General features: G+C 50.2%; 5 protein-coding genes across 5 annotated transcripts; 2 read left to right on the plus strand and 3 right to left on the minus strand.

Annotated features, from left to right (window-relative positions):
- Positions 1–229: 229 nt before the first annotated feature.
- On the minus strand, positions 230–580 carry VDBG_06186 (predicted protein; the record flags this gene model as incomplete). Its single annotated transcript, XM_003003698.1, has 1 exon — positions 230–580. One exon carries the CDS (start codon positions 578–580, stop codon positions 230–232), a length of 351 nt encoding a protein of 116 aa, XP_003003744.1.
- A 2,964-nt stretch (positions 581–3,544) lies between these two features.
- On the minus strand, positions 3,545–4,697 carry VDBG_06187 (conserved hypothetical protein; the record flags this gene model as incomplete). Its single annotated transcript, XM_003003699.1, has 4 exons — positions 3,545–3,668; positions 3,743–4,111; positions 4,230–4,300; positions 4,431–4,697. 4 exons carry the CDS (start codon positions 4,695–4,697, stop codon positions 3,545–3,547), a joined length of 831 nt encoding a protein of 276 aa, XP_003003745.1.
- A 2,865-nt stretch (positions 4,698–7,562) lies between these two features.
- VDBG_06188 (S-(hydroxymethyl)glutathione dehydrogenase) lies at positions 7,563–8,902 on the plus strand (the record flags this gene model as incomplete). Its single annotated transcript, XM_003003700.1, has 3 exons — positions 7,563–7,690; positions 7,740–8,420; positions 8,673–8,902. 3 exons carry the CDS (start codon positions 7,563–7,565, stop codon positions 8,773–8,775), a joined length of 912 nt encoding a protein of 303 aa, XP_003003746.1.
- VDBG_06189 (metallo-beta-lactamase superfamily protein) lies at positions 8,875–10,031 on the minus strand (the record flags this gene model as incomplete). The annotated part of the gene is made up of 2 exons (XM_003003701.1): positions 8,875–9,849; positions 9,912–10,031. 2 exons carry the CDS (start codon positions 10,029–10,031, stop codon positions 8,875–8,877), a joined length of 1,095 nt encoding a protein of 364 aa, XP_003003747.1.
- An 888-nt stretch (positions 10,032–10,919) lies between these two features.
- VDBG_06190 (inner membrane transport protein yfaV) lies at positions 10,920–12,979 on the plus strand (the record flags this gene model as incomplete). The annotated part of the gene is made up of 6 exons (XM_003003702.1): positions 10,920–11,036; positions 11,089–11,594; positions 11,681–11,886; positions 11,954–12,253; positions 12,453–12,528; positions 12,586–12,979. The coding sequence occupies 6 exons, from the start codon at positions 10,920–10,922 to the stop codon at positions 12,977–12,979; spliced, it is 1,599 nt and encodes a 532-aa protein (XP_003003748.1).
- Positions 12,980–13,736: the final 757 nt, after the last annotated feature.

The raw sequence follows: 13,736 nt of genomic DNA on the forward strand, positions 1-13,736 counted from the left end.
TTCGCTCGTCTGTAGTATCACCGCCCCTCATATGGATGTCGCTTGAGAAATGCGATTGCTAGATCGGTTGACTCCTTCGTGGACGGGCCCGGCGTCTTGTTCACTTTGTATTGTCCCATTGACAGTCAACTGGCTCGCAGGCTGGCTCCTGTCGACCAACGTAGCCTCGCTCTTGAAATGAGCTGCGTTTTGTGTTGTTTGTGATTCTTCATCCCTCCGCCAGTGACTCTCATTCGGATCCAGCGTTGATGACGTAGGCCCTGGCAATGCGGGACGCGCCACCATCGCGAAGGCCCGAGACGTCTGCTTTCATCTTCAGTAATTCGATGGTGGATGGGCTCACTTGACTGTTTGAATTGACGGTCTTTTGAAGCTTCTTGTCTTTTCGATATTGAATTGCTTCTGATGTGAAGCCGACAACAGCGGCGGCTACGCGGACAAGACCGTCCACAGGATCGTCCTTATTGCCAAGGGGCTTGTCTACCTTCTTCTTTGAATTGCTACCCGTGATGTCTTTCACAGCCTTCTTAGCTGCATTGAGGGCGTACTTTTTACCCTCATCTACCAGACTAGAAGTCATGATGGCCAGGCTGTAGTGTTGCGTCCGAGAATAGGTATGCCAATGCGATGCACGATCTGAGCGGCGTGGATCAAAGTTTGAACTGGATGCAGCATTACAATGGCAGATGAATCCAACATAGGGAGACCGTCAATAAATATCAGATCCAAGGCAGACGATCAAAGACATCTTGAACAGCAAATCGCCGACCCAAAACGGCTTCAAGAATCGAGGGCGGGCGAGCGGTGCATTGGTGCCGATTGCTGGGCCTCGAAAGCGGAGTCCGCAGGTCGCGAAGCCCGAAGGTCCGTGGGTGGAGGAAGACCCTATGTGACACATTTAGCGACATGATCAGCAAAGCCAAGATAAAGCGTAATCCCGCATCTCAACAGCATAGCCCCGCTCCTGGCGAAGATGTCAAGATAGAGGCAATGCAGTGCGGCGTGGCGACAATTGGAGGGCACAACCGACAGATTGTTCTGCGGGCCTGAATTCACATCCAGGCACTGCTGCGGCTGGCCCCCGACCGAACTTCAGTGTCCGAGGTTCGGGGCCGCGATCATCCCAGAGGCCAACACCGTCCAGTCATCGACCGCAGCACGAATTCGCACCGAGGAACGCTGGAAAGCATCGCCGAGAAGCGTTAAATACTTGCCTGCCATCATTACATCTGGAAGCAGGATTGAATTTAGAAGTATATGAGTGCCAATCAAAAACAATGCCGAGCCTTCCAGCTGCTTTCCCTGCCTCCATTGTGTCAATCATGCTTTGGATGTCATTAATGTCGTGGTGAACCACTACATGGGACTTGATGCCATGCTTATGACTGAAGTGAAAAACCTCTGGCATGTTTTGTGGAATTCCACTGCTTTTGCCAGCAATGCGAAACTTTCCCAAAAGAATGTCGAGGGCTGAGATGGAAAGCTCGCTTTTAGGTAGACCGGCAACCATGAGCGATCCATTAATGCTAGACGGGTGCGTAAGTCTGTTGACCAACAATTGACTTATCTCGATGGTGCAAGATTGTATGGAGACCTACCGTAGTGTTTTAGGAGCATCGCCATAAGCAACGTTAGAGGCGCTGAAAACAGCAGCTGCATGCCGATGATCGCAATCCATTGACCTCGGACGAGGTTGCAACCTTTGACGCAGTGATACGCTGAGTATTGGTCGTCAATTAAGTTTCTCACTTCACACTCATCGTCACTTGGAAGAGCATCGAGCAGGCATCTTACCCGTGATACCAGCGCAGAAGAGTGGCGCGGCGGTGATCATATCCATTCCGTCAGGCAACGCCATAGCATTTCGATAATCTGTGACAGAATATTCTGCAAAATGGCCTGCAGTTTGAAACCCGTGTAGCCTTTGGGTACCCTTGTCGCAGAAGAGGTTGTGGACCTGGCAACCCTCGCATTCGTCTACAAAGGCCGAGGTCAGGTCTGATGCGATCTAATTGTGCGGGCCTCACACCTACAGCAGGCAGAATTGCAACCAAGGCATCCGACTTTGTCGCCGATTTCGTACCCCGAACATTTTTGCCCATTGCTACGACGGTGCCGGTGTTCTCGTGTCCGATGGTCATCGTATTCGTTGGGGGCTTCTCGGCCGTGTGCCCCCAAAAGAGCATCTGCAAGGTTGACGATGTCGTGAGTTATGCGCCGACAAACGAGAAGAAGTCCTTCGAGTCTTGGCACCCATGCGGAAACAAAGCTTCAATCATAGAAAAGTACCTACAAGATCCTAATGGCACAATGTGGCGCAAACTGTTTTCATCAAGATTTCATTGTCCTTACATCTTGGAATCGGAACCTCATTGACCTCCACCTTATTCTTAGCCTGCACCAGTTATGTTAGGGCAAGGCACTTGCGTGGTTGTTAAGATGCAGGATTTCTATGGACGTACCGTGTTACATTGTGCTGCCAGCATCGTCTCGGTCGGAAGAGAACTCATGGTGACGTGTGAATCTGGAGGAGGAAGGGGTACATTTCAAAGGTGCTGTCTGCGGTTTTGAGGTCGATGTCAGGGTAAAGACAATACCGACAACGAAATGATATGCAGAGTAGTCAAGATAGAGAACTGGCTTGATTTGGGGTGCTTTGGAAACCGCGAACTCTCTTATTTAGTTCGTTTGCTGAGGCGTCCTCGACGTCGCTCTGAACCCAGATACCCAGGTACTTCAGGACGATTCGTCTGGGGAGTCGTCCACTAGTTTTCCCACAGCCCAAAAGAACCCGAAGCCTAAGGCAGTCTTGAATACCCCGCGTTTCGGGTTTCAAGAACTACCTTGTAGATTGTCGTGATGCCTTATAAGCATGTGGTATGGTGGGGATCTCCTAGCCTGACTCATGTCTTGACTGACCACGAGCCTCGTTCTTGCTCATGACAACGACGAGCATATGGGCGCGGGCATAACGTCAGTCCCAACGCGCCATGCAACGCAACACTAGGCCAGCGGACTAAGTCCACCGGCTAGGCGTGGGTCTCGTCAGGTTTGAGCAGTTGGGATAGAACTGAACATCGAAGGTATGAAGAGTCAGCTGCTCAGGTGACTGGTGAAGCACTGTCGATATCACTTGGTCATTGGGCGATCTCGCGATATGATCTGCTGATCATCTTCCCAGTAAGCGGTCACATTGATTCAACTCCACACGCTTTCATTCATATTAACCCAGAGCATGATCGGGTAGCTCAGTCTCGTGAGTATATTGCACGGACCATCTCGGGATAAAGTCCCTCAAAATCTCGTGATACTGTCCAATTGCCGAGGCGCTGAATGTGCTTTTCGAAGATTTTGTTGGGTATCAAATCATGGCCTTGTTCGTAAATTATGTCGTCGACATCGTACGGCCAGCTGACTGTGACGCATTGGGAGTAGACACTGGAAAACACAGGAAACGGATATTTGTCGGGGCTCTCGATCAGCATATCGCGAACCCTAGGCCTGCTATGTCAGGCTTCGAGTCGGTCAATTTTGTATGAAATGCTTACCAAGGTATGTTATCTATCCAAGCATCATGCGGTACCGTAATCTGGGTTGCCGCAGGTCGGAGCCAACGTGGTAGATCGGCGAAAGTGGACTTGGTAGGGTAGACTTGCCACTGCGCACGGCTATCAGTAATGAAAAGAACGCGTCAGAGGCCAAGGGTCTCGGACTTGCTTGCATTGTTCGATGCATGACATACATGAAGGAAATCTTTTCCGGTGCTCGGACGTGGGCAAACGTGGACAGAACCTCGTTCATAAGCCTGCTGATTGGATCTATGCTACCATAGAGCTCAGTGTGGAGGTAAGCCTTCAGCGACACATCCGAACCTCCCATGAGAGGTTGTGCGGCATCTGTGGAAGTCGGGTGAGAATGAAAACGGAGAAATCCAAGGAGAATGTGGTCTAAGAGCGTGCTTGGCGCTAAATGGCGTGTAAGGGCTGTAGATTTGGTTGTAGCCAGCTCCGTCTGGCATGCAGCGTCTGATACGGAGGGGCCGGATTGCCTCGCTGTGAACCCTTTGAGGGTGTGCGCTGAAAAGTGTATTGCAAGAGCTACGCTCTCCTGCCTGCAAGATGTGGATGCAGCATTAGATGATTCCTCATCTTCAGAACCCGCATTTTGTTCCGTGAAAGGCAGGTATCGGGAGAAGTCTGCGTGCCGGGATCACCGATCCGCTTTCCTACCTGAGGTGCCTGGGGGAGGGCATCTGGCATGACGAACCAGCCGCGCTGCCACGGCAATCGTCCGTCCTCATCTTCGACGACGGGTAAGTCCTCTGAAGGGGACGTCCACGAAGCTGAGGGCGTTACAGAAGCGTGCAACCCTGTGGTGGTCGCAGTTCCAGACGTTGACAATTGTTGAATCTGCTGCCTCAATTATCTAACCTCATCATTCAAATTTTTGATGGTTCTCTCTTTAGCGGCAATCTCTTCAGCATGAGTAGATTTCAGGCAAGTGATTGTGCTTTCGAGAGATTCGACGCAGGTCTTGTTTCCTTCCCGGAGGCGCCGTTGCGCCCTACGATCCTGATCTCGTTTGTGTTGGACTTGCTGTCGCGTCAGGTTGGATACAGCCCGGGACCTCCGTTGAGGCTTGGCTGAAGTGGAAGGCGGACTGGTGGCCACTGTAATGAATTCTCCGGCCTCGGCCATGATGGTTGTCTGCATGAAAATTGCGGAAATGTCGAGCAAAGTGGATAGGAAATGACATGACCAAGGGAAGGAGGCCGGCATGCAAGAGATTGTGTTAGGGAGTGACCCTCAGGATCGGGCTTCTGACTTGTGCGTCATGCTACTGAGCACGATTTCTTTCCCTGATATCTGCTCAAGTTGAACCGTTTTAAACATAGGACTCGCATTTGCAGGTGTTCGCATTCGGAAACCCCATAGTCGTCCAGCTCATTCTGGGGAAGGTAATAGAGCCCCTGCTTCCCACCGAGCTCCATCGCCCCGGGAAATGAAGCCGAAAGAGCTGAAAAGAGTTCTGCACCTTTACTTGGTAAAATGTCTACCGCAGAGTGCGTAGGAGCTTTACTCCCTTGCAGACTTTCCTGACGGCGACCTTAACTCCAACCACTGCTGGACATACATTATTCCTGGCTCATGACTGTGTTCTGACCAGACCTAGCTTAGTACCTACAGAGATGGCGCGTGCATTCAGCTGGTTTACCCAAACAGGTTGGACCCCACTGGATGATAATCCCGGCCAGGCCTTTCTTAGAGGCCTTCAATGGCTGACGTGTGTCATGACCATCTCGGACATCGTTTAAAAGTCTCCAAACTCTGGTCCCATATCAACCTCGTCCTAATTCTCGACCGCATACGCCACAAAGTCCCTGCAAACGTTCGTCTTGCTTCATTGCCCCATCCACCCCCTGTTCTTTCCAATATGCCGTGGCAAAAGATTGATCACAGCTTCACGCATTCTCAGCTGGACTACGATGCTGAGCCCAATCTTCAGCCATGCATCAAAGTCTCCGTCTTCTTCAGAAAAATTGACTCCATCGACTATGACACGTTCTTTTGTGACTAGAGTACGGTGCACCCTGATCTCGCTGTGGCCACGCGAGCTTTTCGTAAACACATTGTACGATACGCACAGGTAAGCGTTTTTTTCGCGATGTGCACGCAAAGAGTTGCAGCTGAGACGGCAACAGCATCACCAAACGCCGGAGATGAAGGAGAGAGCTCAAAGCCTGGGAGAAAAGATTCTGGACTATGATGGGTGTGCGCAGCTATGGGTTAGGACGTGGAATGACTGGCTGGTCTTCTACAATAGCAAGGAGTATGCTGCAGCCTTGAGCGACGACTGCGATAGATTCATGGCGCTCCCCATGACGTACATGGTCGGTTACGAGAAACTCGTGTCGTGATGCTTCAAAGGCTACGGGGTGGCAAGGGACGGCATGGGATATTACGTTTGTTGAAAGGCCTTAGCCCAAGGAAATGCCGAGTCAGCGGGATTTTGAATGATTGTCGCAGCAGCTGGTTAATTACTGTGGACTACATACAAAGCTATGAGATCATAGATCTACTACTAATGCGAAACATGACGATTACGTTCTGTAATTCCTTTTGGGAGATCAATATCCTGTTTCATATCCCCATGAGAAAACATATACTGTTATTCTCAGGGCCATCATCAGGCGGCACAAGAGTTCTGATGATGCCCCCCATGTTGCTTACTATCTGTGATGTTGTTGTATACTAGAATCTGGGACAGCTCGCATGTTGATATCACTCTCTGCACCTGCCGAGGAGTGATATGTGAAGCAAACGTCACTCATTATACAATGGGGTCATATTCGTGTGGTGCTATATCAATCATACAGTAGAATGTACTCGTCATTGCCTGGGTTTCTTTTTCAAGATCCATGGGGATGCGAAGTCGTTGAACCCAAATTTGGGGATCGCCTGGGTTGGTAATCACCGTATGTGATGCACAGATATGGTGATCCCCAGGTGCTGAGATTCACCGCTCTCAGGAGCCCGCGATCCACAGCGCACATGATTTATGCATCAGATATAAAGTGGTGATTCAGATAATTAGCAGTGAATCAGAGAGATAATATCAATTCACCACAAGTCTTGTATCACCAACCCTAAGGTACCTATTGAGTGCTCTCAGTATAGCTCAAGTAATGAATCGGGGCTCACATAAGCAGTGAAGCCTTTTCAACAAAAAAATGTTTACCCCAAGCAGTTATACTACGAAATTGAAAGTCCTCCTATCTAAAAGCATGTGAACGCTGCGGAACGATGTGGAAGATCAACATTCGACGCGTAGTGCGTTTACCATTGCTCACTGTCTCTTGTTCAACTCGCTGACCTTACAACAATAGGATAACGCGCAATACTAAGCCACTGAATATCTTTACTAAGGACCGCTTCAATATTTCTCTTGAATATGACAGGTTGTAGCGAACAGCTCACAGAGATCCCTGCATATACTTCCAGGCCCTTGACTAAATTTGTTTATTTACTTAATTGACGTTGTTACTCTAATCGGACGGCTCTCTACAAGCCAACACAATGCGATAATTATCATTGCGCGATGAGCATGACCTGCCATGCAGTGTATTAAAGCGCAATTGAATATCACAATGCGTGAGTGGCTACATTGTTATGATCCGACGAGAACGAAAGAATTGCCTTCGTGGAATAAATCCAAGATGGCAGCTTCATGTTCGTTCGTTCATTAGGAATTGATTTCCGGTCCGAGCGGCTTTGCTCCGGACCTCTGCTGCAATGCTGGGCCGCATGTCCATCGGCCGAGGCTACGACCCGCCCCGACGGAAGAGTGTGTGTGGTGTGTGCCCACGGCTGTCCAGAAGAGGTATCGGTCGCGAACCGGCTGGATGTGCGGGGTCGTTTGGTCGTGCGCCGAGGCTTTGAGTAGATAAGACAAGTGTGGGTGGCAGCCCATTTGCCGCGCTTGTTCATTGTGCCACCAACAAAGTTCATCTACACCCAGGTATTATTTCAGATTTGCGGCAAACACGAAGCACCTCAAACAATATGTCAGCAATGAAGTGCGTCGTCTTCGATGGGCCGAAGCAGATATCAGTACAGAACAGACCAGTCCCCACGGTCAGGGATGCCAAAGACGTCATCGTAAAGGTCCGGTACACGGCTCTGTGCGGCAGGTATGATGCACAGCACCATACCAAGATTGTATCCTGACGGCAATGACAGCGAACTTCATGTCTTCCGAGGCCATCAACCATCTGCGCCAGGGTTTATCATGGGCCATGAATTCTCTGGAACGGTACACGAGGTTGGTTCGGACGTGAAGAACCTCAAGGTCGGCGACAAAATTGTCAGCCCTTTTACCGTCAGCTGCGGAGAGTGCTTTTATTGCTCCCGAGGATTTTCGTCCCGTTGCAAAGAGTGCCTCCTTTTTGGCTGCCCCCTGCTTGACGGCGCGCAGGCTGAGTACGTGAGGGTCCCCTGGGCGGACTCAACGGTTGTCAAAGCTCCCCCCGGTATCGACGAGCTCAAACTTTGCCTCATGGCCGACATCTTTCCCACAGGATTTTTTGCTGCTGAAAACGCATTGGCGTCGCAGAGCTTTGCCGAAGAGGCCGTGGTTGTCTTGATAGGCTGCGGTCCAGTTGGTCTATGCGCCCTCATTGCGGCCTTGGAGTATAAGCCCAAGGCCCTGCTCGCAGTCGATGGTGTGCCTTCAAGACTGGACAAAGCGAAGGAACTTGGGGCCGAGCCTTGGAATTATCTGACCCAGGCAGAAGAGCTCGAAGCAAGGGTCAAGGAACTGACCGAAGGTCGAGGTGCGGACGTCGTCATCGAGGTGGTAGGCCACAGCTCTGCGTTGGATACAGGCTTCAAGCTTCTAAGGCCTTGGGAACAATTTCAAGCGTGGGTGTCCACAATGGAGAGATCCCATGGACGGGAAACCAAGCATATGGCAAGAATCTTACGGTGAAGATGGGCAGATGTCCAGTTCGAAGCAAGTCAACCCCGCAAGATGGTTGTTATTCAAGCAGCTAACCCCAGATTTCTACAGGCATGTTCCCTCGCGCACTAGCTCTTCTCGAAAAGAAGCAACCACTCCTGGAGTGAGCATACCACTGGTCCTTTCCTGTTGACCCGTCAACTAACGATTCGCAGCTTCATGACTGATACTATCATGCCTCTCAGCGATGCCGTCAAAGGGTACGAGATCTTCGACAGCATGAAGTCCCTGAAGGTCATATTTGATGCCGAGAAATGATGGGAAAGATGGTAAAATAGCCTTAGCAAACGAGTCCTGGTCTTTTCGCCATGAGCGCAATTGTTGTGTAATCAAACTGTTGTCTACGGTAGCTCAAACCTACGTTGGATTTACATCCAAGATGTCTAAAGGTTTGACAAGTTTGCCTTTGCGATAAGTCCCATCCACCAAATACTTTCGTTTTCGATCTTCCTGCGGCAATTCATCCAGAAACCCCCATCTAAGCTTCGTTTTCCAATCTGTCAATTCCCATACGTTAAGAGTGCCGGCCGGGAAAAGAGGCAGGACCTTGCTTGCAATCGGATCATGTGCGATGAGTACAAGTACATCCCCATTCGCGTCCAGACTCTTGAGCTTATCTATACTTGCACCTGCTACTGGCGGATTCACATGCCAGGAGTCTTCCCTAGCACACACCTCATAGTATGGAGTGGTTCTACAGCTATAAGCCTTTGGGTGACGGCCCGTGAATATGGCTGGGGGATACTCTTGGGCTGGGTTGTCATCGCGGCTTAAGTCGCTGGAACTGATTGACGATGGCATTGGGAGGTAGAGTGTTGGTCTGAAAGAGCCACCAAAGTGACAAATTTCGGCACCAAGAAAGGCGAATGAGCTCTCGTCTGTTCTGACGAGGGCAGAGATGTGCCCTATGGCGTGGCCCGGGGTGCTCAAGATGTACAAGCTGCCGTCTCCGAAGAAGTCTCTTGCTGGGTACCCTGCGATAATCTGACAGTCGGAGAAATCCATCTCATGAGCGTCTCGGCCTTTGAAAGCGTTTTCGTAGAGTGGAGAATCTTGATTTGTTGGGTAGCCAGGCATGAAGGCGTCCGAGAACCCTGGCCCAACAACCAGGGCCGCTGGGTTCCCCGTATGATCGTAGTGATGATGGCTCACAATGGCTGCCTCGATATTCTTGAGATTAGTTGCACCCTTGATCAGGATGTCCGCTAGGTCTGAGTCGACCTTGATACCAGGGACTTTGAGGTCTATGACATCCGCGATGGGAGCCGGCAGATTCCGAAAGTCTTTTCGGCAACCGAGATCGAAGAGAAGCTGTCGGCCAGAACTCTGATGCTGGAAAGGAAGGAGAAGGTCGGCAAGTTCCACAACTCATGGCCCTTGATTGGCGGTTGTACAAGGGTGTCGGCAGGCACAGTAAGATAGCAGCTGGTATCGATCATAGACAGATTGCAGGTACAGGTGCCTTTGGGAATAAGATGGGCTGGGGTCGCCAACGCTGGAATTTCTTTGGGCATGGCAAAGATTGTACTAAGGGCACGATATGGCTGGTGTCTCGGCTTGTCTTACATGCCCTTCGCTCAGAGTTGGTGGCATCACCCTTCAATTTAAAAAAGAGCGGTCCACCCCCATCGCTATTGCCTATTTGATACGAAGCTAGCAAGTTTACGAATTTCAAGGGTATACAACTTGAACTAGAGGCACTCAGGCGTAGGGACACCGATCTGTCATCTGTGGCTCCGGGAAATGTTTCCGGGGCTACCCCGGTGATCGACAGCTAGGTCTCGTCACCCCGCGCTCTCCCCTACCCAGCCACTCAAGGCTGATGCACCATTCCCCCACACTTCCGGCTGGGAACTTTTACTGTAATATGCTAGCACAACCGGTTTTACGCTCTAGGGAGGCAGGAAGAAACTTGTGACAGCTTTCAGGAAGCGTCATTCCTGTACAAGATGCCTTCTTACTTTCTTACCCTACGCAATGAACAAAGCTGATCATCATTCTCCTGACACCTCCCAGCAACTTGCACGATTCTAATTCAGTCTTCTCGGATCAGCCATTTATTAGAAAGCCGTTCACTATGGAAGTGAAATCCTTGCATAATGAAATGCGAGACGAATCCGAGCACGCCGAAACTAAAGAGAACAACAGAACCAACCAAAAGACTTTGATCGACGTTGATACTGAGGTGGGGTGTTGAAGGTATTCAAACGGTAGCCGTCCACTGACAGAGCTTAGAATGTGTTGTTTGATCCAACGGAAACCAAACTACTATTGCGTAAGATCGATTGGCGAGTCCTACCACCGTTAACAGTTCTGTATATCCTGGCGTTCGTTGACCGCTCCAATATTGGAAATGCCCGTATTGCGGGCATGACCTTGCTCTCACTGGACCACAGTACAACATGGCACTGACGGTCTTTTTCTTTCCTTATGCGTTATTTGAAGTGCCAAGCGACATCGTTCTCAAGCTCATGAGACCATCTCATTGGCTCACCTTACTTATCGTTGCTTGGGGAACGGTAAGTCCCGATGTTTGCAAGTCACGATTTACGCGAGTCTGATGTAGCATAGGTCGTTACACTTCAAGGTATAGTGAGGAGCTACGAGCACCTCATTGTTGCAAGGGTTCTCATTGGTGTGACTGAGGCAGGATTCTTCCCAGCTGCCACGTACCTTTCGACCACTTGGTACTGTCGCTGGGAGCTGCAGACTCGTATGGCTATATTTTTCTCGGCTGCGTCACTAGCCGGTGGTTTCTCAGGCCTACTAGCCTTTGGAATTCAGCATCTGGATGGCGTTGGGGGTCTGAGTGGTTGGCGGTGGATCTTCATCATCGAGGGCATTCTCACCGTCCTGGTGGGAGTTTTCATCGCTTGGATTCTTCCCGATGGCCCGAGATCTGCATCATTTCTGACCGCTGAAGAAAAATGCTTCCTCTTCGCACGTATGCAGCATGAAATTGGCCTGTCTGACGGCGAAGGCGACAACCACGACCAAAAGTTCGACTGGAAGTTTTTGTGGTCAGCCATGGCGGACTGGAAAATCTACTTGGCTGTCATCATTTATTGGGGAAACAGGTAAGTTAACTCATTGATGAATCCCATTAACATCAGACAGCGGGATATCCTAAGTATGACGGACACTAAATCTTTCTTTTCCACAGTATCAGCGTCTATGGTTTCAGTTTTGCTGCGCCGACCATCATTCGAGAGCTTGGGTATACCTCAGCACAAGCGCAGCTCCTGACCATTCCGATCTATCTTTTTGGCGCATGCTCTACAATTTTCTTTGCCCGTCTGGCTGATCGGCGTAAAACGCGCTGGGTCTTCATTGTGATACCTTTTTGCATCGCCTTGGTCGGCTATGTTGGTGTGCTCAGTATCCCACACCCCGGTCTGCCCGGCCTGACGTATTTTTTCCTTTTTTTCCATCACAGGCGGGCTTTACCCTTCGATCATCGGGTGCATCTCGTGGGTTGGGAACAATCTTGCCCCCTATTTCAAGCGGGCTATCGGCATGGCACTGCTCATGACCGTTGGCAACCTCGGTGGCGCCGTTGGTTCGAACATATTTGTGGAAGACCAAGCGCCTCAATACTGGCTGGGATACGGACTCTCTGCGGGTATAATCCTCGCGGCTATTATTTCCACTGTCATCCTCCAAGTTTCTTTGAAGTGCATCAATGCAAAGCGCGCGGAGATGTCAGAAGTGGATGTCTGCAATCGTTTCACGGCTGGTGAGTCCACACCAGATACTACGACCTGACACCCGTGGCTTACATTCTATTGCAGAAGAACTTCGCCTGATGAGGGATAACTCACCGCTTTTTCGCTATGTTTATTGATAGGACGTAGCCAAATTGACGACGAACGGCACGACAGGTGTGGGAATCTGGATGACATGAGCCAGCGCAGTCTGGCGCTTCTGGGGTGCAGGCCCGCTTTACTACAATTCCGACGTCGTTGCTCGGCTCGACGGCATCGAGATACTGCAAAGTGGAAAAGGTCGAGTGTGAGTCCAAATAACATGATGGGAAAAACTACTTCATTTGAACTGACTTTTTGTCAGCCTGGTCACTGGTGTTAAAGGCATCAAGCCGCCACCAACGACAAAGGTAGGAATTGCAGCGAAGGGTGGCTATCAAGCTGAGGGTCATTACTTCCTCGTAGGTCTTGACATCGAAGAAAAGGCGCATATGGTAGAAACACAGGTGAGGCACTTGCTCTACGAGTCCAGGTTTCACTGCCTCAAGTTCCGCATCAACGGACGTTGCCCCGAAGACCCGCGTAGCCAGGATGCCGCTACCATCGACCTTCGAATTTCCGCCCAGGCGCGCAATGAAGAGGACTTGGCCTTGGGCAACTTCTTCCGTCCAGTTTCGGATGTCAAAATGCAGGGCTATCCAGGTGCCACGTTTGGTGTTGATGCTCGCCAAGCTCAACCCAAGCCTTATTATGAATAGTGGGTCAGCGTCCTACCTCAAGCCAGTATCAGCCACGTTGTGCACCTCCCCAGTAAGGGGCTAGAGCTTCCGATACCCCCTCCATCAGATACAGAGGCATTCGTTCAGGATCAGGGTACATGAGACCTCGAACCCAGTTAACGTGGATAGCTTTGGCCTTACCACCAGAACTCCCCTCGGGGATATCGTTCATGGGCGCTCTGGTGATAAGGGGTCGGATTGCAATGTGGGATTCTTTGTTCGACAGGCTGATGAATGGGACTGGTTGCGCAGCGTCCTCACTGTTGACAAGATCAGGGAACTGCTTGGAGACGATGATACTGGCAAGCCTATCTTCCGCTTCGAATTGCCTAAAATTTGCGGTAAGCTCATGGTCTCTCTTTGGGAGTACCCCTCACTGACTAGATCCTAGCGGTACACTTTTGACTCAAGGATCATCTGGATCGTGGTGTTGCTTCAAGCTCTACGTATGACGTCTTGGGAAAGAACTTGGCGAAGTACCTTAGAGCCAAACATGTGGAGATCCCTGACCGGTTTTTGGAGCGTGGAATAATATGAACACGTATAACATTTAATATCATCGTCCAGAGGACGATATGATTTGCTGCCGAATATAAATTATTTCCATGTTACCTAAAGTCAATGCAAGTGTCGAGGAGTTTCTGGATTTGTGACTCCCATCTTATAATTCAATCAAGCACCTAATTATTATCTTACAGTATAAGGTTGTCGCTCTTTGTGATACTTTAGTGTCTTC

This window comes from Verticillium alfalfae, genomic scaffold (assembly GCF_000150825.1).
Source record: "Verticillium alfalfae VaMs.102 supercont1.7 genomic scaffold, whole genome shotgun sequence".
NCBI lineage: Eukaryota > Fungi > Ascomycota > Sordariomycetes > Glomerellales > Plectosphaerellaceae > Verticillium > Verticillium alfalfae.